The 26,995-nt window shown below is 44.2% G+C and overlaps 1 protein-coding gene across 1 annotated transcript in view; it reads right to left on the bottom strand.

Annotated features, from left to right (window-relative positions):
- SGSM2 (small G protein signaling modulator 2) overlaps positions 1–26,227 on the bottom strand; it is a 101,610-nt gene extending 75,383 nt beyond the window's left edge. The window contains exons 1-2 of the mRNA XM_025210700.1: positions 26,200–26,227; positions 17,811–17,886 (exon numbers count right to left, since the gene is read on the bottom strand). Coding sequence (XP_025066485.1) covers positions 17,811–17,874 — 64 coding nt within the window. The 5' untranslated portion in view covers positions 17,875–17,886; positions 26,200–26,227. The remainder of the gene's footprint in view (positions 1–17,810; positions 17,887–26,199) is intronic.
- Between the last annotated feature and the right edge of the window lie 768 nt (positions 26,228–26,995).

Raw genomic sequence — 26,995 nt, 5'->3', positions numbered from 1 at the left:
TCAGACAAAGGCTGTTAATGAGCAGGTACAGAGTCTGCTTTTAATTTTGCAGACATGCTATGCTGACAGTCCTTCCATTCTCCAGCCTCAGTCCTCACAACAGGGAAAAGTCAGGCAATGGCAGTGCAAGTTCCCTCCACACTTCTCCCATGTTTCCCAACTCAAGGGGGTTCATGAGAGGCCAATTCCAACTGCCTGTTCCAGCCTCATCCAAGACTGCCATTAAGAGAGGGCCACTTAGCACTAATTACGGTGGTGATCTCTCTAATGGCAACATCTGGGCAGAGACCCAAACCCACTTCACAGCAGCCCACTCAACAGCTATCATCATTCCTAGGCAGACAAGGTTCCTTGGGTGAATTTGATATCGTTTATTAGACCAACCCAAATAGTTGGATTGGTCTAATAAAAGATATCAAATTCACCCAAGGAACCTTGTCTGCCTATGTCCTTAGACCAACATGGCTAAAACCTACACCCCTGCATTATCATTCCTATGCATTTCTGCTACTCTTGACCTGGGCTGGACTCAGACTGGTAACCCAGGGGAAAGGGTTATTTGAGAATCTAATCCATTACACAGACAAGTAGCTTTAGTCTGCTCTAAGGACTAATCCAATCCACCCAAGGTACTTAAAGCTCTCATTGCCCCAGTGCCTGACAGCTTCTCAGGCTGATGTATTTATCCACATTGTGTCTTTATGGGGTAGGGAAGTGCTATCACTCCCATGATATAGATAGGGAACTGACAATGACTGAAGATACTTGCCCAAGATCACAATGTGGAGTTCCCTTGGTTTGTTTTGGGCCATTTATAGACCAGGAAGCTGCTGTGCAAACAGACTAAACAGATGGTCTCTGTCTCAAAAAATTTAACTCTAAACTTTTACTTAGACTGTAAAGTAATGATTCTTATCAAGGGTGCCATGAGATCCTTTCAAGGGTGGAGTGGCCCCAGGGGTTGGTCCTGGAGCCAGTTGTGTTCAATGTCTTCATCAACGACTGGGAAGATGGCAGAGTGCACCCTCAGCAAGTTTACAGATGATGCCAAGCTGTGGGGAGTAGCAGAGACACTGGAGGGTAGGGCTAGGATTCAGAGTGACCTAGACAAATTGGAGGATTGGACCAAAAGAAATCTAATGAGGTTCAAAGTCCTGCACTTAGGACAGAGCAATCCCATGCACCAGTACTGGCTGGGCAGCAGCACTTCAGAAAAGGACCTGGGGGTTACAGTGGACAATAAGCTGAATATGAGCCAGCAGTGTGCCCTTGTTACAAAGAAGGCTAACAGCATACTGGGCTGCACTGGTAAGCAAGTCAAGGGAAGTGATTCTTCCCCTCTATTCAGCACTGGTGAAGCCACATCTTGAGCACTGTGTTCAGTTTTGGACCCCTCACTACAGAAAGGATGTGGACACACTGGAGACAGTCCAGCGGAAGGCAACAAAAATGGTTTGGGTGCTGGGGGACACAACTTCCAAGGAGAGGGTGAGGGAACTGGGCTTATTTAGTCTGGAGAAGAGATGACTGAGAGGGGATTTAACAGCAGCCTTCAACTACCTGAAGTGGGGTTCAAAAGAGAATGGAGCTGGACTATTTTCAGTAGTGGCAGATGGCAGAACAAGGAGCAACGGTTTCATATTGCAGCAAGAGAGGTTTAGGTTAGACATTAGGAAGAATTTTCTCAGTAGGAGGGTAGTAAAGCACTGGAACAGGTTACCCAGAGAGGTGGTGGACTCTCAATCCTTGGAGGTTTACAAAACCTGGCTAGACAAAGTCTTGGCTGGTGTGATCTAGTTGGGGATGGTCCTGCTTTGAGCAGGAGGTTGGACTAGATGACCTCCAGAGGTCCCTTCCAGCCCTTACTTTCTATGATTTTAAGGGTGCTGCAGGGTGCAACACACTGTAAGCATCATTAGCTGTGCAAACATGATTCACTAGATAAACCCAGAGATTTCAAACAGGAACCCAGAACGCATTAAAACGTTCTGACCTGCTGTGGTCTTTCTAAGTCCCCAGCAACAGAAGAATTATTTTTTTTATTTTTTTTTTTAAACTACAGAATAGTAAAAGTGAAAACTAAGAGCTGGCATTTTCTGTGGGATGCCTTGAGTCTAGAAAGGTTGAGAACCACTTCTGTGAAGTTCTGATGTAAAAAGCAGCCCCAGTTTTTTAAATGAAATTTATAACAGTTGGATGTCAAGGTACCCAAATGGCTGGTTCAGCCCTATAGAGACTTACATATTAGTGGCCAAGGTTTTCAAACATGCTTGGCAATTTCTGCATTCAGCTCAAGACTCCTTCTTAACTTCCAACATATTGCATTACAGCCAATGTGATAGCATTAACTAGCATGGGCATGTGAAATTCTGGCAGCCTGCAGCAATGCAAAGCCTGCCCAAAGCTATCATCAGTAGGAACATTAAAGGATTTGCCACCTAAACTGGGTTTGTTACTAAGAGGTCAAACGTTGAGCCTCCAAGCACACTCATCTTTGCTTGTAAACTGCTGAAGTCAAAAGGGAAGGATTCCCATTGATTTCAAGGGGAGCTAGATCAGGTTTTAAGAGACTGCTTTCCATCCTCCCCAAAGCAAGCATGCCTCTTCAAAACTCCAAGCCACAAAGGAACAACTCCAACTGTTTGGGCAACTAAAGCTCCATCCTTTTATATAAATCCTTGGCTCCTGGGATTTGTATTAATAAGCAGTGAATCTTATTTATCACGGAGATTCATTTAGTAGTAAGACACTCAGAATTGTCCTCCCTATGTAAAGGCAATTTTTTTTTGAGAGGAGGGGGCAGTCTCTACAACAAGGACATTGGAAATGCCTACATAACAGCAGGTAAGACAGCTTTCCTTCATCCACACAGATGGAAGATACATGTCAAACAAGCCACTTCAGCTTTCAAGATGATTTTCTTCTAATGTCAGGAATCATTGGGTAGAGGGGTTGTTTATTTTTGTGTTTGAATGAGGGGTTTATTAGCAACCAGAGAGAGAGGGCTAGGGGTCCTTATGTTTAACAGTTAATTAAAACAAGGTTTCTTTGCATTTAGATGGAGCAGAACTGCACCACGCCTCATTTTAAGGAACGGGGTTAGGTCACAGTGAACAGCAGTTGACAGCCTGTGGAAGTATTTTACTAAATGGATCCTTCTGTACCAAACCGTGAAAAGGCTTCTTCTGCAGCACAGCACAGGCATAGGGAATGCATGTTGGGATGGGTATACAACAGAGGCAAATTCAACTTGAGTGTAAAGCCCAGAGCATCACAATCTCTTGAGGAAAACCTCAGTAGTTAGAAGCAACTGTAACTTTCCCTGCCACAAAGGGCTCAAAAGTAAGCTACCACCATCCAGGAAGTAGGGAGAACAAATGGAGAAGGCACCTGGGAGAAAAAACAGAGTCAGTACATCTCCCCAGCACAGCCTTCTCTGATGGGCTTCTGTGCAAGCCAAAAGGGGTATTAAAGCTGTCACCCCAGGGTATAGCTTCATAAAATAGGCAGGGATGGAAACACAGCATGTTGTCGCTGAAAGAGGAGAACCCCCACCCAAAGAGCAGCACATCTCAGCTGTTGGTCCAGCATGAAATCTTAATCCCCAAGTAAAGGTTTCAAAAGAAACCCCGAGAGCATTATTAAATACAGTTCTACACAGCAATACCGGAATGGAGCTTTTCAAACTCATATGCTAGAGAGAGCCTGCATTTCTTTAAATTGATGGGTTTAATTACCAGTAATAGGCTTATTATTCAAGCAGAAAACAGCTTTTTGCACAGTTAAGATCCATCTCTAATTTAAAGGAAAAGCTTGTTGAAAAGCCAGGTTTTACTGCACCGCTCACTGGTAAAAATCAAATTTACCATTAACCACCCCAAAATTTAATATAATTGCAGTGGGGAAAGGAACGGAGGGGATAAGGTAAACTGGATTTACAGTCTATATTTCAGAACTTGAATATCACCTCCAGCTCCTGGTAAACTCTGTCAAATTTAATGGCATTATTTTACAGCCAGAGACTTTAGAATTGCTTCACTTAATTTACTTATAATATTTATCCCTGCTAAACTGTTGAGCCTAATGTCAAACAGTAGAAGAATCCTTTTAAATTACAAGCCATGCCAGAGCACAGTCAAATCCAATAAACAAGCATTTCACTGCAAGTCAAACTCCAAGCCCTCATATTTTAAGGACAAACACAGTAAGTGTTCAATGCTAAATAAGACTCCAGTTTAGCTGTAGAAAAGACTTTGAAAAAAAAATCAAGTAGTAATTACACCAGTCAGAACAATGCTCTGCTTTGTTAACTTCATTGTGGAAAATACTGTCTGGGCAAAGTTTGTTTTCAGCCAAGGTAATTACCAATCTACCTAAAAAATAAAACAGATTGAAAATACTCTCAACATTTAATTACTGTTATTATGGTAGCAGTACACTTTAGGCTGCATAATCTATTAATTGAGCTGTTCAGAACATGCACAGTAGGTATTTTTTAAATTTCTTTTCTATTAGGCTTTCTTAAAATATGGCCCTATGAATAATATATATAAATGGTGTAGTGAAAATTGATCTAGTCTGGAACTGTTATTAGAGCTCTGGAAAAGTAAAGAAATATAAAGACAAAAATATATAGCAAATTGAATGAACACAGTGAAGGTACAGGAGGGGAAACTAGAAGAATAAATATCTTCTTCTCTACCACCCTTCTCCAAACCTATCCTGAAAAGTTCTCCTTTGTCAGGCTTCAAGATACAATTAGGCAGTTCACATGCCGAGTCCTTCGCCTATTATCCATAACAATTGTGTAATTTTTTCCTTATGCATTCTCATTGAGTTATTCCCCATCTTGCTTAGCTTAGACTTGGACTGTCAGCTCTTTGGAAGATTCTCTGAGCGGCACTTGTACAGCACAGAGCACAATGGGACCAAGGCTGTGACTTGGGGACCCGGTGGCTCATGCAATGCAAATAAAGTCACCGGTTTTGTTCAGATAAAACCTTCCGCAGACTTGATGGTTGGCACATGGGGTTCTCTCTCTGTACACTCAAGAGACAGACTAAAAATATTCAAAGATGGGCAGCAATGTCAGTGCCCCCAATTTTCTACAGGCCCTTAGAGACCTTTAAAAAGACCCATCCTCTCCAACTGATGGATGCTCAGGGCTTTCTAAAAACCAGGCACTCTTTTAAAAGGGGTCTCACACTGGAAGCTGAACTTCATGATCTGCATTTAAGGCCACCTGCCCCCTTGTCACTCCTACTATTTCCTAAAAGGGTTGCAGCAAACCTGTGTGAAATGAGAGCAGCTGTTCCATCCCTATGCCAGGGACCCAGTTTATGGACTTCAGCTCAGGCTGAAGACTCCCAGAGGTGAGTTTCCGTGGCCTCTCCCCAAAGCTTGCAGCAAATCAGAAGGTGAAACCATATTCCTCCAGATCATAACTAAAATGGTTTTATTTGCTTTCACAACAGAGCGTGTCAGTAACGATTATTAGTGCTTAATGGACTGACGCACAGGAGGGAAAGTTTCCCCCAGAGGCAAAGATGGCATTACAATAGCTGCAGTAATCTCCAGCACAACAGCAGCAATCAGACCTCTGATCAGTTACCTGCAGACCCCCACACATCCCATTTATGCATCCAGGCAGGAGTTACTTATCACAGCAGAGCTCAGGCACTTCTTCGGGCATTGCAGGTGCAAGTGCATAATGCTCCTCTGATTTCATGTAGAAACACCTGGAGTGCTCCAATCATTTGTCTGCAACACAGCAGCCTCCATTTCTTAAATGTCACAGAACAAACAGGACATCAAGCAGTAGGCTACTGTCAGCTCCTCTCGCTTCACACTAGGCAAACCTTCCAATAACTGAGAGGCCTCTAATCCTTGGTGATTTGCCCCTGGAGTTTGGTAAAGAAAACAGCTTGATCTTCCCTTTTCTTGTGAGGCCAGACTCCTGAAAGCACAGACACAAGACCATCTCCCTGCCACTTTTAATCAGGGAAGTGTATTTCAATACAAAGTCATTTATTCCAGCCAGCATTTCAAGGCACTTGCAGCATCTAAGGTCATGGAAGGACTTAGAAACTGAATTACTGGGGCTTGATTCTGGGGACTGACCTATACATGCCTATATAGCTGCAGACTTTAATGATCATTTTGAATCTTTTGACCTATAGCTGAGAATTTTCCCAGGAAGTTAGGCACCTAAATGTCTTTGAAATTCAGCAGAAAGTGGAACTCCACCCTCATTAAACTTCTTTAAAACCAAGAAAAGAAAACCCAGGCTCATACAAAAAGATGTCATCTGAGTTAATACTGTAAGGAAACTGGTCAGAGCACAAAAAGGAAAAAGGCAAGAGAGAAAAATGAGAAAGGATCAATATTTGCAACACCAAGAGAAGGAGAAAAGCTTTCCTGGGTATCACAGACTAAAACAGCATCAGTAAACCACCAATGACAACATTCAAGAAGCGCCAAGCAGGTGTTAAGTAAAAGCACCTTTGGAAGAACATACATTGGGCTGTGAATGTCAAATGCAGATTTCTTGTGGGCAAGGACTGTGGTTTTCCTCTGCGAGGGTATGGACACACAGCACGATTAAAATGTTTCAAATGCCTTTGAAGCATTCCAAAAGGGCAGCTGGACACAAATATGAGCCCTTTAAAACATTCCAAAAGGTGGCTGAAACACCCCAAAATAGCACCTCTTATTGGAAAGCACTATTTTGAATCATTTCAGTTCTGGTTCCATGTACAAAGAAAGAATATGGGAGTTGGGCTGGGGTTGGTCTTAACCCTCATCCTCCCTATCAGACCCCTGGGCTCCCACTGACACCAGAGCTGAGCCCTCCAAGCCCCAATCCATCCTACCTCACCCCTCTAAGGGGAAAAAGGATTCAGGGGACTCCTTTGAAGGTTCAGGGGATTTGGAAGCCCTCACTGCCAGAGTCACTCTTAGCCACAGCCATGGAAATTTTGCCAACATGGATGGTAAACATGCACACCCCCACCCTGCTTCAGGCTCTGGCTACACAGGCAAAAAACTATAACCCTAAATATTTTGTGTCCACCAGCTGAGCTAAAGCCCTGAGCCCAAATCCCTGGCACAGGGATGGAACAGCAGACCTCATTTCATACATATTAAATACATTTGCTGTAACTAAGACACAGCCCTTTGAATCATATTAAAATTCTAATTTAAAAAAAATGCCATTGAAAGCTTCTGAAAGACGCTTTATTTAAAAAGAAAGCAGCTCTTATAATAGCATAATCTGAGGTGGCTTTGTAAATCTGGGGTAAAGAAATTATTTGGCAGGTCGCTGCTTTCCTTCGAACTCTCAGTACTTAAATTTTAAAAAAAGATATTTAAAAAAAATAGAGGGAATGAAAGACTTGGATAAGCACAGCATAAAGAAGCTGGCTTTGAGCAAACCAGAAAAATTCAGAATGTGAACCACAAGCTCTGGAAGGCCAGTTTTCAGAGCACTAGGACTATCTCCTAGTCTCCAAGGTAGCTATCATAGGCTTGCATTTGTGCAAGGGTAGTTTTTAGCTACTGCACGGACATGGGCCTCAGTTTCCCCATCTGCAAGAGAAAAAATCCTTCCCTATTTCACAGGAAGCCCAGTTTTAATGAAGGAGCATTTGCAAAGTCCTTTGAGAGTCTCCCGTAGAAAATGCCACATAGAAGGCAATAGGCTGACAAGGTTCTTCGGGTGAATCTGATATCTTTTATTAGACCAACTTAAATAGTTGGAAAACAGTTATTAAGCAAGCTTTCGGGTTCAAAAACCCTTCATCAGGCTAAGGAAGTTTCAGCAGTTGGCGTGTGCTCTTCCTGGTTGGTCTAATAAAAGATATCATCTTTACCCGAAGAACCTTGTCTGCCTATGTCCTTAGACCAACACAGCTACAACCTTCACCCCTGTAACATAGAAGGCAATGCGTTATTAAGCATTCTGTGCAGAAGTGACTGAAGCCCATCACTCCTGGTGCTGGGGTGAGGCAGTGGAGCAGAGCACTGCTACTGATAGTTCAAAGAAAGAAGTCTGCCATTGAAATGCCCAGGTAGCACAGAATTACCCAAGCAGGAATTTGGCCAGGACACAGGAGCAAATTTATCACAATCCCTTCTTTTCTTGGAGAGGTGAGGGAGCTGAGGCCCTGCAGCCTTTGGTTAATCAGTGATATTTTGTCCCGCGGTTCCTTTACCCACACAAGCATGCTATGAATGCCTTGCAGCACTCCTATGCTGGCACATCAGACCTCACTGCAAGGAAGAGAGCATCCCCCTGGTTTCCCCACCAGACTCCCCTTCCCTACCTTTTTGTTTGTATCCTTTTATGCTTGGATTTCACTGCAGCAGTTTTTTATGTCAGGCTGAGAATCTAAGCCTGACACTTGCCCTGGGATTCATTTACAAACAGGTCATGTTCTTCAGTGTTTGCGGTTGGTGCTTGGAAACAGTTTCGGCAGGTTTTTAGTTCTTTGGTAACATCTCCGCATCCCTGTCGCTTCCTATGAATTGGCCACTGAGTGAAAAAAAAGGCTGCAGGTGGTTGGGGAGATGCAAGGCAGGTTTCACTGAACTGGAAGTGCCTGCTTACTCACTACTGGTCAAACACACATCAGATAATTATTACCAGGGCAGGACCCAGGAGCTTCAACCACCCCTCATTTAGCAAACAGGCAAGCTGGTGGGGGCCGGAGGATCAGTCTTTCCGACAGACAAAGCCATCTCCAAACTTTTAGAAGCCCAAAATAAACAAGGATGCCGGAAGAGGGAGGGGGGAGGTCTGCTGAGAACATGCTCGGCTCAAAAAGCGAGGCACGGTCCACAGGCAAATCAGATGATGTTACTAGGGAAACGGCTCTAAGGAACCCAGGCTGAAAAAAAAATCCTCAGAACCAGTTCCCTAAGGAAACAGGCAATCCCAGAGACAAGGATGTCTGTGGGTGCTGGCTTTACCAGGAGTCACTCTGAAGAGCCATAGGGCCTAACTGACTTTATTTGCTTGATTTTTTGGGTGGACAGAGTAACTCGCCTAGTAGCAAAGTCCTGTGGGCTCTAGAACATGACACACTACCCCAGCATGGGGGCCAAGGTGTGGGCAAGGAAAGCCCTGGATGCTGGCAAAGGGGGCTCCACCCTAATCCTGAACCTGCCTGGCTGAACCTGTACCATATAGATTTATGTTTGCGGGTTTCAAGTGAGAGAAAGCTACCACAGAAGGAACAGGGGCCACTTCAGAGCAATTGGGGTGCTTTGGCCATTCACACTGGGCAGTCACATAAAAGTCAAGTAACTGGGATTGATGCAGGATCTGATAATTCCTCCACTGTGAGGATCTGCTCCATAAACACACGCTTAGGATCTGCTCTGTGTTTTCGACAGCTTCAGATACCCAGAGGCTAGTGAGTGCAGGGCACCATTCCCCAACAAAACAGTGCACGTGCAGGTTAGAAATGAATGCAAAGGGAAAGAAGCCCAGAATAGATACAGAGCAAAGTCAGATTTCAAGGGTCCAGTTATAAAGAGAAGTAGGAAGGGAAGAAACATGGCTTGGATTGTTTAGCCAGGGATGATCCTGCCCTGAGTAGGGGACTGCATTAGATAACCTTGCAAGGTCCCCTCCAGTCCAACTTTCCTATGATCCTATAATGTTCAGGTCCATCCTGCCAGTTCCCTGCTAACGAGTGTGCTTGAGACACCTGACCAGCTCCTCAGAACTAGGGCATCTCACTTTGGTGCTGCCAAGATCGGCGTGACTCCAAGTCTGCAGACATGCAGGTCCTTCCAGCTCCTGAGTGCTCCCTGCCTCCCTTGAAGCCAGCTGGCAGCACTCAATACCTTTCAGGGTTAATGAGTGGCCATCGGTGCAGGCTGCCTCTGGCTTCCCTCCCTGCAAACAGTTTCATTGGTCTCCCCTCACTTAACCTGCATCCTGGCTTCCTCCCAAGTACTAGGTCATCACCATATAGGGCAGACAACAACCTGTGGGTGAAAAGGACATAGAAAGGGATGGAAACTGGGCCCCAGGAATATATGGGGTATAGCTGGGGGAATAGGGGAGGGATATGAGAAGGAACATGGCAAATTCAAGCCATAAACAGCCTAGGTTCACACCAGCTGTAAGTGCACTCTGGGACACTTCCAAGTTACCTGTCTGGTGATGCTTTTAAATAAAGGGTGAATGAAGACCCACTAGCACCCACATACTTTCATGGCCAAGCCCTGGTGAGGACAGGGGGTGCAATCTGAATGCAATTTAGGTGCAAAGGTAGACTGAATGGCTGGCAAACTTTGTGAATGAACCAGGGCTGCAGCCTCCATGGACCCAATTCTGCAGGCTGCTGAGAGTGCCTCAATTCCAGCTAATGACAAGAGGTGCTCAGCAGGGCGTACCATTGACTTCAGTTTGTCTGGGGCCAGAGGGAAGATGGGGACAAGGCCACAGGAGTCCTGTTGCCTGTTGTCCTGTAGCTCTGGCCTCAGCACAATGAATACAGGTGCAGCTTGAAAATTACAGCCAAAAAATGGGTCCAATCCTGCGACAGACCCACTCAGGTGAAGCAGGGATGAAGAGTCATGTCTCATTTTCATTAATCCTGCTTCACTGTTCATTTCATCTCAGAAACTGCTAACTGCTCCTAATCACAGGGGATGTTTCTGGGATGCTCATTTTTTTCTAATGAGGAACACTACCATATTTTAGCTGATTTGCTTCAGCAGTGATTACATGCATCGACCCACATCAACAATTTTCTACAGCCCAAATCCAAAGGTCTTTTTTCTTTCATCCCCTACAGTCGGAGTTTTGCCCGAGTAAAGTTTTTGATCCCTATAAATCACATAAATCAACATGTGATCATCATTTAAAGGATCCAGTTTTATTACTAAGCAGGTCAGAGTCCTTTTGTCAATATAAACACAGTTGTTACAGCAGCAGCAGATCTGAAGAAGTGCAGTCTTGTAATAAACTGCTTGCTCTGCACCTAAAAAGCTGCCAGCACACACAGAGATTGAGCCTTCAGACTCCAAATATATTAAACCAAGTCTGGAAATAAAGATATGTGAAGGCATTTTACTCTTATCAGGCTTACAGCATTAAATATGTTTGTTGCAGAGGGAGACAAGCTGCAGAGAGTGACCCAAAAACAAGCACACTAAGCTTGAAAGAACATGTCTCTTTGCTAGCTTGGCTAGATCTCATCTCCTTAGGGCAAGTCCTGAAAAAGTTAATAGGTAAAGAAATAATAAAGTAAAAAAGTTTCTATACACCATAGGATGAAACAGAAGTATGTGATCTAACAAGTGAATGTAATTGCTAGAAGTCAAGGTATGGGCTACCCCTAAATTCACAATCTGCTAAAAGTCAAGTCAAAGCAAAGATCACTGTAAAAATCTCCATGATTCTAGCATTGATCTTGCCAGTTGTTTTAATAATAGATATAAAAATAGAATATTTGCAAAACTGAATGCAATGGGGCTGTCACTGAGAGGGAGCTAACACTACAAACAATGCGCACACACGCTTAAAATCACAGTGTCTAGAGATGACTACGAGCTATTATCACCCAGCAAAGGCACATTTTGGAATCCGCTGTTCTGGACACTGTACAATGATATAAAACAGTTTCTGCCCCAAAGACTTTACAGTTTGGGAATGGATCCTTAGCTTAGTTGCAAAGCGACTGCTTAGATTTTTCAGGCTGACTCATTCCTTCCTGCCCCAACACTCCCACCCCCAACCACCCACCCACACTATGCACTGTATCACTGTTCATCACTCTGTAGCTGTGGGTGGAGGAAAAGCAAACCAAGGACAGGCATCATTCATTTCTTCTCCATTAACATAATTCAGAAGGACTCCATCACTCGTCAATAGCCTATTGGCAATGTTATCCTTGCTCCACCGTGCTATTCATTAGGCCACGTTATACTGTGGAAAAAAGGTGCCTTGCTCTAGCAGAGCAAACACTTTGAGTCACATAACTGAGGTCTAAAAACCATATGTGGCCAAAGAAAATAGAGGCATCATAACTGGGTTATAAATAGGTTTGAAAACACAAATGTCTGGGTCCAGCTTCTTCACAATGACGACAAAGTCAATACTGGCTCGTCTCTTAGTCAGATCACATGGATGAACACTGCCAGCTTAAAAATACCACAGCCATTATGGTTACAACAGCCCTCTCCAACTGGCACGGAAAAACAGAGGTTGCCTAATTACTAGGCTTAAATGTGGACCTTCTGTGAGCTGTCCCTGGTCCTGAACATCATTTTTCTTTAGCAAGTGAGGGATGAGATACTCACTACCCTACACACTGAAAGGCACTGTGTCAAGGTGGCATTTGGCTTGCAGAGACATCATTTGGTCCAATGCTTTCTCCATCTGTACAGCTGCAGCACTGCCCCAGCATGGGGCAATGGACTGATGGAGGAAGATTCATCACAACTTGCATAACCCTGCTTTGCTCATGGATAACACAAAAGCAGCTCATGGAAAACTAGTTAAACAACGGGAGGTTAGTTCCCCACTCCAGGGCCCTAACCATGCAGTGCAAGGAACAAAGATGGCAGCTTCCTTTATCAGGCCTATTCCAGTTCACTTGACGAAGTGAAGATCTCTGCAATCTCCACAATTTTGATCCTAAGACAGGAACAAACAGTCCAGGAGAACATGTGCAAAATGAACCAATAAATCAATATCCAGTAGAATTCCATAGCCCCTTGGATCCTGGGGTGAAACAGGGGTCCTCAGCAGCCTCTAACGGTTACAGTACTCTGCATTCCCACTTGGGCTCTCCAAAAAATCTTTGGCACTTAGACCCAGAGACAGTCAGGTCAAACTCAAAGGCTTGCCCATGTCAGGCTAGCATGGTTAAGGCACACCCAGTTCTATGGTTCACACAGGAGCAACATAACTAGCATTGTGTCCAGCTTCCTTGGACTCTACCGCCTAAATGCCCAGCTGGGTCAAGTGGAGGCAGCCTTCAACACAAGTCCAAAGGGGGCATGAACTCATACCTCTCCTGTCCTAGCAAAACACATTAAGGAGTCTGTCACCATGCCCCATCCTGCAGAGAGAGTGCAGCAGATAAGCAAGTGGGGAAAAGTGGTATATGTTTGCCAAGTCCCCGAAGCAATTTGTAGCCAAGCAAAAGCTGGGTGGACTTGCAGTTGCTGCCACACGTACAGGGACTGCAAAGTAATCACAGCATGTTTAGAGAGGCTCTTGCTAAACTCAGCTTTGCAGGAGAGTAAAATGATTCACAAGAATTCTATATTTATAAAAAGAAGATTTGCGGCAAATGACTCACACACCGTGTGGGGCTGGTTTTAAATAGACGACGAATAAATCGTCTCTTGGAGAGACATGCAAAGTTGGAAAAAATCAAGGAAGGACCCAGGCAGGCAGCTTGTAGCCAAATCTGCTGGAAACCTTATCGTTCCTCCATTCAATTAGCTAAAGTGATATCAAAACATTCAGCTTCACCTGCTCCTGTTATAAAGTTAATTAGCATCTCTTCTTTCATTCAAAGCAGCAGCCCTGCTTCAAGTTGGAATGCTTTCTTTTCCTAAGCAGGCCTGCTTAGCAACAGCAGGCTGCCTAAATGAAGGGTTGCATCTTCTTTAAACCCTACACAATATTACTCAATCAGAACAAGAGCCCCGTAGGGAACAAGAGGGAGCAACAGGAAAGTCTTGGTGTTGCTGAATTTTGGATGAACAAATCTATGAGAGCAACAGCTGCCTTTCCTCCTCCCAGTACATAGATGTTCCATTATCTAATGTTCCCTTTGTGATAAAGGAATTCAAACAAGGTAAGATTCATTACAGCCTGAGTGTAGTCTCAGGATGAAAGGGACATGGGGGTGATGACTGACAACAAGATGAACATGAGCCTTCAATGTGATGCTGCAGCTAGTAAAGCGAGCAAAACGCTGGCTCGCATCCATAGATGCTTCTCAAGCAAATCCCAGGACGTCATTGTACTCGGCCTTGGTGAGGCCACAGCTGGAGTACTGCATCCATTTTTGGGCTCCACAATTCAAAAAGGATGTGGAGAAGCTTGAGAGGGTGCAGAGGAGAGCCACCCGCATGATCAGAGGTCAGGAAAACAGACCTTATGATGAGAGGCTGAGAGCCATGGGACTCTTCAGCCGGGAAAAGTGCAGGCTCAGGGGTGATTTGGTGGCCACCTATAAGTTTATCAGGGGTGCTCATCAGGATCTGAGGGACCGTCTGTTCACCAGAGCACCCCGAGGGAAGACAAGATCAAACGGTCACAAACTCTGCTGCGACCGATTCAGGCAGGACATAAGAAAGAACTTCTTCACTGTCCGAGCCCCCAAGGTTTGGAGTAGACTGCCGTCAGAGGTAGTTCAAGCACCCACTTTGAACGCCTTCAAGACACATTTGGATGCTTATCTTGCTGGGATCCTATGATCCCTGCTGACTTCCTGCCCCTGGGGCAGGGGGCTGGACTCGATCTTCTAGGGTCCCTTCCAGCCCAAATGTCTATGAAATCTAGTCTGCATGGAACAAATAAGAGATTTACTGCAGATTTTATATCTGTGTCTAAGCATTAGCTCTTGCTGCAGGTACTCTCTTTGAACATTATTTTGAGAGGCAACCAGACTCATCTTAGACTGGTTTATTATTATTACAATAGTGCCCAGCGGGCCCCCAACTGAGATCAAGGCTGCACAGCAACACTGCCAACTTGTGCTGCGTTTTCACAAGACTTATAATACCCAGTGATATCCTTGAGGCTCCAGACCTAGAGTCAAGGGATTACATGAAAATCTCAATTAAGCAGCTGTCTAGGTGCAAAAAAGAAAGAGAGCCAAGATGCATGAAGCTCAGAGGCTCAGAACCAGAAGGCAAATGTAAAGCTGTTTTTGGTTAAAGTCTGATGATTTTTTTTAAACAGTTAGGGTTGGCAATGCAGCTCCTGCTGCAGGTCCAATATATCCATATAGCAAGAGACATTCCCTGCCCAGGTTTACAGTCTCAGGCCCTGGCCAGTAACTTCTATGGAAATTATTGAGATACCTTAGGACAGGGATGGCCAAACTGTGACACGTGTACCACAAGTCACATAGGTAGCCTCTATGTGTGGCACGTAGCACATCAGGGGGGCAGGGCGCACACAGTGGCAGATAGAGCAGGAAACACAAAACAGGGCAGCAGAGTGGACAGGGAGCACAGGGCAGGAAGCAGAAAGCAGAGCAGCAGATCAGGCAGGGGAAGAGGAACAGAGCGGGGACTTAAGGAGGGTGTGGGGTTTATTTTTGTGGCCTGCCTGCCAAACAAAGTTGGCCCCACTGCCCTAGGAAATCCCCTGCCATATGCTAATAATGCGCAGGTACAAGAATGACAGCGGGCAGACAAATCCTGTTTTCCAGACACAAATCTTGCTAGCAAAAGAAACGCATTATTAGAATTCTGCATTCAGGAACATGCATCAATGCTCAACTCCTTTAAAGAACACTCTTGTTTTCAAATCCAGCTTCAGCTTCCTCTACTTCACCTCTCTGCGATTATCTATACTTCACTGGATATTTCTGGCTGCAGAACTCGTGGTCTAGGAAATTCCGGAGCAGCATTTTTGATAAATATTCTGCAAAGGTTCTCAAGTACCTTCCTTGGTTAAATTCCAAATTTAAAGTATCAGTAGACAGGAACAAAGAATCCAGGGGCAAATAACCCTTTGAAATTACAAGCAATTTTAATCCCCAGCACTACTTGGTAGTGCTGTTTCTCTTCTCACTTTTTTGTATCAACGCCAAACACTGGCAAGTAGTTTGACACTCAAATTCCCCAAAGATTTTTTTTTTAATCTAGGATTTGCATCCCAATGTTTATACTTCTTTGTTTACTTTTTAATGCATTAATCATCTTGGATAATGCAGCTATAGGTTGTCCGATGCCTCGATTTTCATGCAGTAGTAAAAATGACAAGTTGAGCCCCTACCCCCACCAAGCACAGGAATAGCAACCTCTGCTTTACAGCAACTTTTGTAATAAGAATTTAGCAGGCGATTCTCTAGCACTGCCAGGTTCAGCTGCTTCACATCAGGGTTGAAGTCATCAGTATTGCAAAACACATAAATCTGACCCAGAGGAATGGCCAAGCAAGAAAGTATTAGAATTATTTAGTGGGAATCTTTATTAGATTTCACTGATACATTTTTAATTATGGACAGGAGTGCTATATTCAGGAGAGACACTGCAAAATTGGGATGAGCAGTCAAAAGGTAGTGATTTACGTATTTTCATCAAGCCTGAACTTCTATTCATTAAGTTACTCAGTTTTGCGGAAGCAGAAGAAAAGAAAAAAAAATCAATGTAGCTAGGAAAAAAGGAATGTAGGTCCTGAATAAAGAGAGGCAAAGTGGGGGTGGAGGGTGCGGGAGGAATCAATGCACCCTTCATTTAGACAGCCTGGTTACCTGAAACATAGGTCTTTGATCTAGAAAAATTTCAGGTAAAACATAGATGCAAACGACCTCACTACACATATGAAAGCCCAGGCTGGAATTTTCAAAGCTGCCTAAGAAATAGGAATGCCCAATCCCCATTACGGGGAAGAAGGCTGAGCATCCACTTTTCCCATGTTACTTTCAGCATCTCAAACTAAAATTTGCAAGCACCAGAAAAAGTTCCCCAGCACAAAGTTGTAGCTTGCTCAGTAACAACTCCTCGCTATCCAAACCTCTCTGACAGCTCCCTTTTCAAAGGGTCCTTCTGAAGTCCTTCACAGACTACTTGAAAGGCAGCAAAACCGCATACAACAAAAGCTGTGTTAACCGGCCCTTTATTAGCCAGAAAACTCTATTGACTGGCATCTGAGGGACGCGGAAAAAGTGAAACCAGAAGTACCACTTCCGGGAGACTTCCCATTTCGCTGCCGCAAGCCAAGTTTTTCTTTGCCACTTCTTCAACCCATGGCAAAGCAGCCCGCGCAGGGTAAAGCAGCCTGCACGGGGGCCCCCTCCCTGTCCCCTGGCACGCTGACGCCGGGGAGTGCACCAAATGGTGCACATTTGATTAATTGGCATATTTGATTAACCGGCATGCCCCATTCCCAGGGGATGCCGGATAACAGAGCTTTTACTGTACCAATAGTCGCTAGCTCACATAGAGCATTCTGTATTCTCCAAGTGCGGTGCAAGCAGTCAGTCTTCCCAAAAGTCCTAGAAGGAATAGGTAGCTACTCTACCCCAATTCTGGCAAAAGAAAAGCAGACATAGATAAGCTAAGTACTGTTTCACAACCTGCATGCTCAGTCTCTGGGATATAGCCTTTCATGAGAATGCTATTGTGATTGAAGTCTTATTGTGTTGGGCATGGTCCAAACAAGTAGTAAAGAGACCATTCTATGCTTCAAAAGGTTATCCGGATATGCAACTCAGGCAGAAGGAGGGAGGGGAACAAAAATAGGTGGCTTGGCCAAGGTCAAAGAACAAGTCAGTGGCAGAACCAACAACAGAACCCAAGTATGCCAAATTTCAACTCAAACTGTCCAGTAGAATATTTCTACTTTCACTCTTCGGACACGACAGAACCTGATTCCAGACCTTACTGTAATGTAGCCCCCCCCCCAAAAATTCAAACTAAAGCCAAGACAGGGGCTTGAATTCTGAATTCCCTGACTTCAGTAATATTCATAGCTCTGCCTTTGCAACACAGTAATGGGGTTTTTATAACCCCAGGGGGAGGGGGGCAGACATTTAATTTTACAATAAAAACAGGACAACTTAGCATCAGCCAAACTCATTTGCAAATTTGTCATTTACCACATAAGGCGATGATGTGGCTGCTGTCTTCATGCACAAATTTCCTGGTGACAGCTTCTTCCATGATCTGTTTTACCTGAAACAAAAAGACAAGAAGTAGATGGAGGAATTTTGCATGCCAGTTTTATCAGCTCTGCAGAGCAAAAGCCCAAGGGAGATAACTTTTCTCTTTACTCTTGCCTGTCTCCTTGTATTTACTTTGTGCTTTCATTACTTTGGGTTTTTGTTGCCCTGTGTAAAGAGAAAGCCCAGATACATCACCCTGCTGTATCTCAGCAGTAGAGGGGTGACAGCAAACCCTTTCTTGCAGGATCCAACAGTAACACTGTTTGGATACTGCTTACTCCATCTACAGAATAGGATTATTTTGTGGCACTCCTTCACTGTACAGTTAAAAGCCATTTCCAGTCACAGCTCCCTTTAACATAACAATCACGCGGACATCACTCAAAAAACCCTACATGTGCATGCTCGTGCTAAATGAGGACAAAACAATGGATCAGATAAAAGGCTGGTGATTTCCTTGGTTTCCTGGCAGCAAAAAGAAATCAGCAAATTGCAAACCCGGGAGAGTCTGGGACACGAAGCATGAAACAGCGCACACCTTGTGCTGCTCACAACCAGCCTCCAGATTACTGAGGCAGAGCAGCCCAATGAGGAGGGAATTCACCCGTCTTGGGAGAGATTCTGCCTCCTGCTCTGCCCCAGACTGACCATTCACTTGAAATGAAGGTGCTAAACCCTGGGTTTAGCAGGGGATGGGAGCAGTGAAGAACTGCCAGCCTGGGCTTTGGCACACACTAGCAACTCCTAGTGCTAGTGGCACACACTAGCAGTATGTGCTCCAAAGTCATTTGTCCGGGGCAGATGGATATTTAACATGCAGTTGAAAAAACTATCCCAAAAACCACATGGGGTTTGTGCTTTCTCTTGCAGCGCTGGTCCCACACATTTTTAGAGTCAGATCTGTTGAAGTTGGCGACAGCAACCAATTTTGGCTGCATTTTGCTCCAGTAGCCAACACAGCTCAGGGCACAGGCTGGGTTCCACTATCCTGGTGCTCACCAAGTTCCAACCAGTTATACTTACGCACGCCTGCTGAAGACAGGCATCACAGGGACCTCATTTGCAGAGCGTGGGCATGCAGAGGTGTAACAGATGGCAGGTATTTTGTCTCTGGGTCCTTTAATAATGTAGATAGATGAAAAGAAAAGCAGTGGGCTTGACTCTCAGATCCTAAAGGGACTTTACTAGCATGGCAAAATCAGAGATTTCCCCCACCCCTTCTTGAGAATTCTTTCTATTTCAAAGACTGAAATGATATTTTTGAGTAGCCACTAAACCAGAGTGGCCTCCTGTAAATGAAGTCCATAGCACAAGTTTCCATGCCCTGTACAGCCTTCTTCAACAATGCAGGTATTTGCCTTAATCTGCATATTTAATGGACATATGGAGCTATGAGAACCCTCTTCCCCACACTTCCTCCTCCAGTTGCACAGTGGAGTTTTGCAGGCCCAGCCTCCCTATACAGCTCTGATGATGGTTCACCATTTTACCATGACCTTTCAGTGAGTCTGGCAGGGAGAACCACCCACAAGACAAGACTGACTGCAAATGGCTGAGGGCGATGGTGCTAGGCAGTGACATTTTGCAGCAACATCTCAGACAAATATGTCCTGACACAGCACCTCTTTCCAGGTGGGTCAAATTGACAAAAGCAGGTCTATTTTCAAAGGGAACATGCTATGTTTTGTGTGTGGCAAATGCAGGAGCAGCACAGCTAACACCCCCACCCTGCTTTGAAATTCTCATCCCAGATCTCTTAGAAGCAGACTGAAGAGATGTCCCCAACATATACAGGATTTGAATTAAGGTAATAATGCTTGAAGAGCAAGGGAATGAGCACACCTTATGTTATTCCCATGCGTCTAAACATGAACAAGAGGCAAAGCACTTTAAAGGGGGCAACTTGTTAACATGCAGATTCGGTACAACACACAATAACAGTATAACCACCTGTCCAGAGGCTCCAGCTGAGATCAGAGTCCAAGTGTGCAAGACACAGTACAAACATATGGGAAGAGACAGCCCCTGACCCCAGCCACTTGTGATTTAGCTAGACAAGGCAGGCAGAGTAGGAGAAAGAAAGCATCATTATCCCTGTTTCACAAAAGGAAAATGAAGGCCCCAGAAGATCCAATGACTGGCTCAAGGGCACGGCAGAAGTCTGTGACGGAGCCAGATATTGAGCTCAAATACCCAAAGCCTTGGTCCAGGGTGCTAACCTTAGCCCGGTATCCTGTGAAAGGCCACCTGCTAGAGTTCAGTGACCAAGTCTTTCCATCTTTTCCCCTCAGCCAGTTTAAACTCATCTCCATTAAACCAATTCTTTTTTTCTTCTGACTCTATTCAGATAGTCCCATTTTTACTTCAGTCAGATCCATCCCTCCCTTCTAGCAGCTATGCAGAAACCCATGATTTCCTGATGAATGACAGGCTTTCACATCTGCTGGATCTCACCTTGGTTTTAATTGCTGGCATTTTAAGGAACTAAGGAAAGTTTCAGACTGGAAAAATCCCTAGGCTAGCAACAGGGGCATAAAACCTAGATTTAAAAATACTCAGGGAGAAACACTATTCCAATTCCTTGCCTTTGAATCCAATTCAAAGGCCTCCCCTTTCAAGGCGCTGCAAAGCACAGCTCTATCTAAGCTCAGCAAGCCTCCCCATTCCTTTCCTAGATCGGACATAATGATGTAGAGACTTTGTTGTGGATTTATAACACTAAGAAATCCAGAGTCTTGATCAGTGACTTGGATTCTGAAGTGCTAAAAGAATGCAACTAAACTACACCAATCTGTCAGAAGACAGGTGCTATTGCTTCTATGGCACATGGGTTATTTTTTGCCTCCTTCTCCAGTAGCAAACTTTCTACTCCCATGAAATTCCCTCTGTGAGCAAAGAACAATCTGTCAACTACTGGCAGAGAAAAACTGTCATTAATACAGCTCACTATCAGCATCTTAGCTTCAGGGAAGAATCATTCTTAGATCAAGAGAAAAAAAAAAAGTTAAGCTGGGCTTTGGAGTTTAGCTTGCTCCTACATGAATCTAAAAAGAATTTTACAAAGGATTCAATTGATGATCTCCCTCGATAATTCATGCCTGAGCCTGAAGGAAGCATTTTGCCGATGCTGGGGCAGGGGAGAATTTGATTAATGTAGAGAATAAAAAGTTTGAAAGGCAAGCTGGCTAAGCACTGAAGGATTCCTGAGGGCAAGGTTTCTAAGAAACGGAGGTAATGCAATTGTGTAAAGGGAAGCTTCAAATCTTGTAGGTATTTTATTGGTATTATTTGTATTTTGGCTAGAAGCCCCAGTCACAGTCCAGTTCCTTACTGTGCTGAGCACTGTGAAAACAGAACGGCCAAAAAAAATAAAATAAATAAAATCCCTAGAAAAACTGGCACTGTGACTACATGGATGGTCCAGAGGTGTGATTCTCTGTTTGATCCTGGAGCAACAGCAGGGCCTCAGCAGGTAGGGCTGATTCTGCTCAGTGGCTAGAAATCACTGACTGCATTATCTAGTCGCAGTCCCCCAGCAGCCTGATCTTCAGCTTCTGCAGCACTGCAACAAGGCTCCAACCAATAAGCACGATAAATAAAGCTCATGTCATCACTCTAAGCAGGGCAAGCACCAAAGTAAAAAGGAAATATGATAACTGAAACAACCGTGAGCCTGAACCGAGAGCCTTTTCAGGTAGGAGGGCAGTGGGTTATCAGACTTCAGGCCAGCCAGTAGTGAAGCACTGAAAGCTGGAGAATTAACAAGCAATTAAAAGGGAAAGCAAGAGTGAGAGAAGGCCTCATCTGGAAGGCAGAAGCTGAAATATTACCTTCCCCAGGACTCTACTTACCACTCTGTTGACATACAACCTTGATTGCTGTTTGCCTTGGCAGGAGCACAAAAGAACCAATCCCAAAACTTTCCTACTCTTGAACTGCCAGGGAGCCTCTGGAAAACAGTGATTACACCAGGCCTGGCTGCTTAGAAGAACAGGCTACTCTGTCTGTTCAGTTGCCATTAGCTAGCTTGAACCAACACTTCCCAAGTGGGAGGCAGCACGCCCCAGCAGAGATGGCCTTGGGTGAGGGACGAGGGGAGTCGAGTTCTGTTACTGAGGTCAGTGGCTGACCTGGGCAACTTGCTTCAGCTCTGTGCCTCATCTGGGGAAGATGAGAATAGCAATACTGGCTTCTTTTTGTAAAGCATTGACTTCTGAATGAAAAACGCTCTCAAAACCTATAATTTCTACAAGCATCAATACGGGCTGCTTAAAAGTCAGTCTACTGATTTGGGTTCTGGCATCAAGGTTGACACCCCATCATGGCAAACATTGACCCTACTAGGAATGAGACATGTTTGCCCTTGCTCAGAAGTGTTTCTCATCTCAGAAGCTCTATACGATGAACATGGTACCATCCCCTATATAGCTTGGATACAGTCAACCCAGTAAATCTGTGCTGATATGCATATGGCTTAATGCAATTTGGGAGGTGGAAGAAGCTAGAATGGGATAAGGCACCTCTATACCGGCATAAATATCTGCACCTGGGAGGTTACCAATTCATCTCTGTATCAGTTCCGAAAAAGAAAGACAGACCCTAATTAAATCCCCACCCAAAATACGGATACAAGGAGTGTGAGGTCCCATCCTGTGTGTGACAAGATGCAGCAGGTGGATACAGCAAATAAGAGGAATGGTGAAAAAAATAAAGTAATGGTGCAAGAATCGTATTCAACACAAAAAGCAGCACCCACAACACACTGACTTCCTGGCCAAATTGGCTCAAAGCACCTATCTGATCTTACCCTTTTCCATAGGGGAAGGAAGAGAGGGAGAGAAAATAAAGAGTGAGAGGAAGCAGAACATGCCCTGAATTAGCTAAACTGTCACCATCAGGGATGGCAATATCATCCTCCCAGATTTACAGAAAAGGAAACTGAGGCACAGAGTCTCTCACACATTCACAGAAGTTTAGGGCTGAAGAGGCTCTCACCTACAGTAATTTATACCAATGCTAGGAATGGGGCCCTAGAGTCCCAACGCCCAGTACCTTCATCATGCAGCTCATTCTTCTCTTTCGATATTTTTCATAAACAGACAAACCCTGTAATAATTGTGTTACCAATAACTTCATTAACCAACATCTAGTATCATGCCCACCTGACATCCTCTTGCAATTGCTGTAATTTGTGATCCCAGTTAACACATTTACGAGAAACTCTAGCCGCCTCAAAGGGCTGACATCATTCAAGTGTCTGACATTAGACTTCGGTCAATCGCTCCAAGGGGACACACATTTAGTATCAAGCCACCTGAACTAACAAACTTAAACAGTTACTAGAAGACATCTTTATTGCTCTCAACTTTCTTTAGTGCTTAGTGCCAATATTACTGTTCAGCAGCCCCAGGAAGCCCCAGCTAAGACTGCATTTATACAGTCTAGCATACTGTGCATCAAATTGAAGAAGCAAGGAAAAGAATAGAAGTTATTCCTCTTTTTGGGGGTAGGAAAACCGAGGCTTGGAGAGATTAAAGGACATGACCATGGTTACTTAAGGAGTGTGTGGCAGGGTGTGGAACTGAATCCAAATGCCCTAATTCTCAATTCAGGGCAATCACAGAAGGACTATCCTTCCAACAATCAGCCCCTTCAACCCGACACACAAGAACTGTCTCACGTTCCTCAGGACCAAATCATTAGTAAGATACAGATAAATGTTCTGAATCTTGCCGTGGCAAGCCACAGGGCACTCTCCCCACCTCAGGTCAGAGAAGGCAGTGGCAGAAGGCTATCCACAGCACAGAACAACCCTCACCAGTTTTCTGAGAGAAGTACTTTTCAGGGCATGAAATGCAGGTGCTCTCTCTCACACACTGGAATACATCATTCTTCAAGCCCACATCATTTTTTCATTGCTACTTAATTCAAGGAAGCTCCAGGCAAGGATCCAAGACAAATAATTCCCTGTGATCAGATGAAATGTTTAAAAAGAAATGCTAAAACTTTTATAACACTTTGAGGTAGGGAATTATACAGTCATCAACCACGCTGACCATGCCAGAAAGGCAGCTGCAAATCGGGCTTTCCACACAAACCTGTGCAGACACCCACCCACAAACTTTACTGGGCCTGAGCAAACTGTAAATTAGTTTAATTACTGAAGCATCAGTCCCTTTCTCCCCTATGGAAACCTGCTTAACCTACAGAGCAGCTCTGAACCCCAAAGATTTGCTGCATGAGATGCAGGCCCCTGGTTCCCTCTCCTCTCCCTGCCATTCCAGCTCACTTGGCTTTCTATTAAAGGCCCTAGGAATATGGCACTGCTATTCATTCACAAATCCTTGCAGCTCCCTGGGCCTCCTACAAAACAGGAGATCCTGTCTCCTCTCTGTTTTCCAGAACGGCTGACCTTCCCCTAATCCCTAATGTTCCCTAAGACAGCAGGGAACATTACCAATACAGGAGGTAGTGCTGCAGCTCTCACTTTATTGGGGTTTTACTAGGGTTCACAGAAACTTTTGGCTCGGGTTTATAGCAGGTTTGAGACTGGTTGCCAGGAATGACTAACGAAACAGGAAATTAAAAAAAACCCTATAAATCCTTTTTCACCAGGGCTGGAAGCTGCCAATCCCACACCTGCTTAATGAGGACTGTCTGTGAGACTTCTGAAATGCCTTATTCAGATGTGTCTTATTTGCAGGCCAGAAGATCCCAAAGAGGCCTGGTTTCAGCAGCACCTCGTACACCCCTGCGTTTGCATTGCTCAGCTTGAACACAGCAGAGAAGAGGACATGGAAGTTTAAGAGTCACGCTCCATCTTGTCACAGCAACTGGCATCACAAGGCTACAGGGAAGGTCTGCCCAGGCTGGTGACGAATAGGAGTGCTCCAAAGTACCTCAAGGTGGGAAGAGTGACTGAAATGCCAGCACTAAAGCTGGGGTATTGAGAGGAGGCTGTTACAATGCTGGTACCACTACAGACCACAGAGAAAACTCTGGAGCTGATCACTTGCTGCTGTTATAAGATCTATACCATTTTTCCTTAAAGAAAAGGGCCTTAATCCTCACCTCCTTGCCAGTTTTGACTTGGGCAATCGGTGTACGTTCCATCTCCCTACAAGACTTGGCTGCATCAATCCTTGGCTACCTAATTATAGAGGGTCTGTGGCATTATGTTTGCTGTTCAATAGATGCCGTGTTTCAGCCCAGAGGCACCTCCTTTCAATGGCAGGGGAAACATTCCAGTTCCTCAAGTGCTTCAAGATCTTTCAGGATGAAAGCTGCTAAGGTGATCATTATTATATTTGTTTCACAGCTAGAAAGCATGCTCTGTTTGAATATAGTAATGGCAAAAAAAGCTCTATTTCAGTAGGTAGAAGGAAATGGCTAGAGAACAGCCTTTATGAGCCTACTTGTCACAATAGATTTTCCTGCAGAGAGAGATAAATGTTTGAAACATGGATTTATAAGCCGCCTCGGCATGAATCCCAGCTGAGTCAAATTTTCAGAACATATTACATGTCTTTCTTTCCATTAGAGTCAACAAAATACATTCTTTACTGGGGGAATGGCAAGGCCATCCACAAAAGAGCAGACACAGATTAAACGTTTCCAGAGAACCTGTGCAAAAGGCTTTGCTGGAAATAAAAAAAAAGGCTGTGCATCCCAGCTACTTTAAACCTGGACGACAAATACAGATGAATTTCAATAGATTCAGCACATGGAGGGCACAGAAACATTCAATGTACTTAGACGATGATTAAAGATTAAGGTTATTTGAAAATAATATGACAGGGGGAATAGACTGATTTCAACAAAGAGGGAAAGGAGCAGCAGCCTTCTCAACACATGTGGAGATGAGCAAAACTACATGATTTATGATTGAAGGGGAGACGAGAACAACATTTTGGGACATGGTTTTGTACAGTGCTCCTCCGTACACAGGTCAGGATCATGAGGTGCTCCCAAAATATAAATAATGATGGTATACAAAAATAGCTATGATAAAGGAACATTCTTTCGGTTGCAAAGTCAGGCCTCCATAAGCCAGAAAATACCCAACTGAAGAGGCTGGCTTTCCATCCTGTGCATGGAATGAAGCCGGGATCCTCTGGAAAAGTTGATATACAATCATGTAATCAAAGAAGACAGAGGGGATAACATTAAAGCTAGATTTAAAGTAGCTATATTCAGTTCATGCTACACTTCTCCCTGCCATCACCAGTTGGAAGAGCAGAATCATCAGGAAGAATTCATCTCACATTCTGACTAGCTCTAATCACAGCTGCACTGAAGAAAGCAGTCAGAGAAAGAAACCGACCCTTTTTATGACAGAATGTCCATAGCCCACGACCAGAACATCTTGGGACAAAGCAGCAGCCCAATCTCTCTAGCCCAAAGACTGGCCCCTTGCTGAAATGGAAAGGCTGCAAAAAAAAGAGAGGCAGATGGCTGTTAAAGCTTCTTAGAATAGGTAACTTCCACCTTTAGCTTCCTCTGTGCAAAAGTGAAGTTTATTTTCTACCTATGGGGACTTTTTACCATCTTTAATTTTCCCTGAGCCTGAGGAAGGGCATGTGCGCCTGAAAGCTTACAGAAAAAGATTTTTTTTTTTTGCAATTTCTTAGTTGGTCTAATAAAAGGTGGTATTCTCTGAACCAAGAGTTCTAGAGTTTTCCATTTCTTTTTAGCATAGGGGATGAAAACTCTTTATAGCAGAATATGCCCAGCGACACAGGCATTTCATACCACAAAAGATGCACGTATACAAATGTAAATGATTAAAACCTCAGCAACCATGCCCACTCCCATACATAAGAGCTTAAAAGTCCCACTGAAAACCCAGTAAGAGGTTGGAAAAATTCCAACCTAAATTGTTTTTAATCACAAGTTATTTGTTTTTTCAGTTCAATGTGGCTTGGACCACAAAAACCAAATGTGTTTTCAGATTTGCATGCATTAGCCCAACACAGCAGTGTTTGGGTTTAGAAGAAGGCTTCACTTTTTTTATACATACAAGTGTACATTCACATGCTAAAGCGAGCCTAATATTGTGGTTTCAACTTCCTGGTTTTAAAGCCAATTTCTGGACTAAGTGGAAGCTTCACATTTGTATC

The sequence above is a fragment of the Alligator sinensis genome, unplaced genomic scaffold, assembly GCF_000455745.1.
Source record: "Alligator sinensis unplaced genomic scaffold, ASM45574v1 scaffold118_1, whole genome shotgun sequence".
NCBI lineage: Eukaryota > Metazoa > Chordata > Crocodylia > Alligatoridae > Alligator > Alligator sinensis.
Note: the sequence above shows the minus strand (reverse complement) of the source record. Positions and strands in the feature narration are given on the sequence as shown.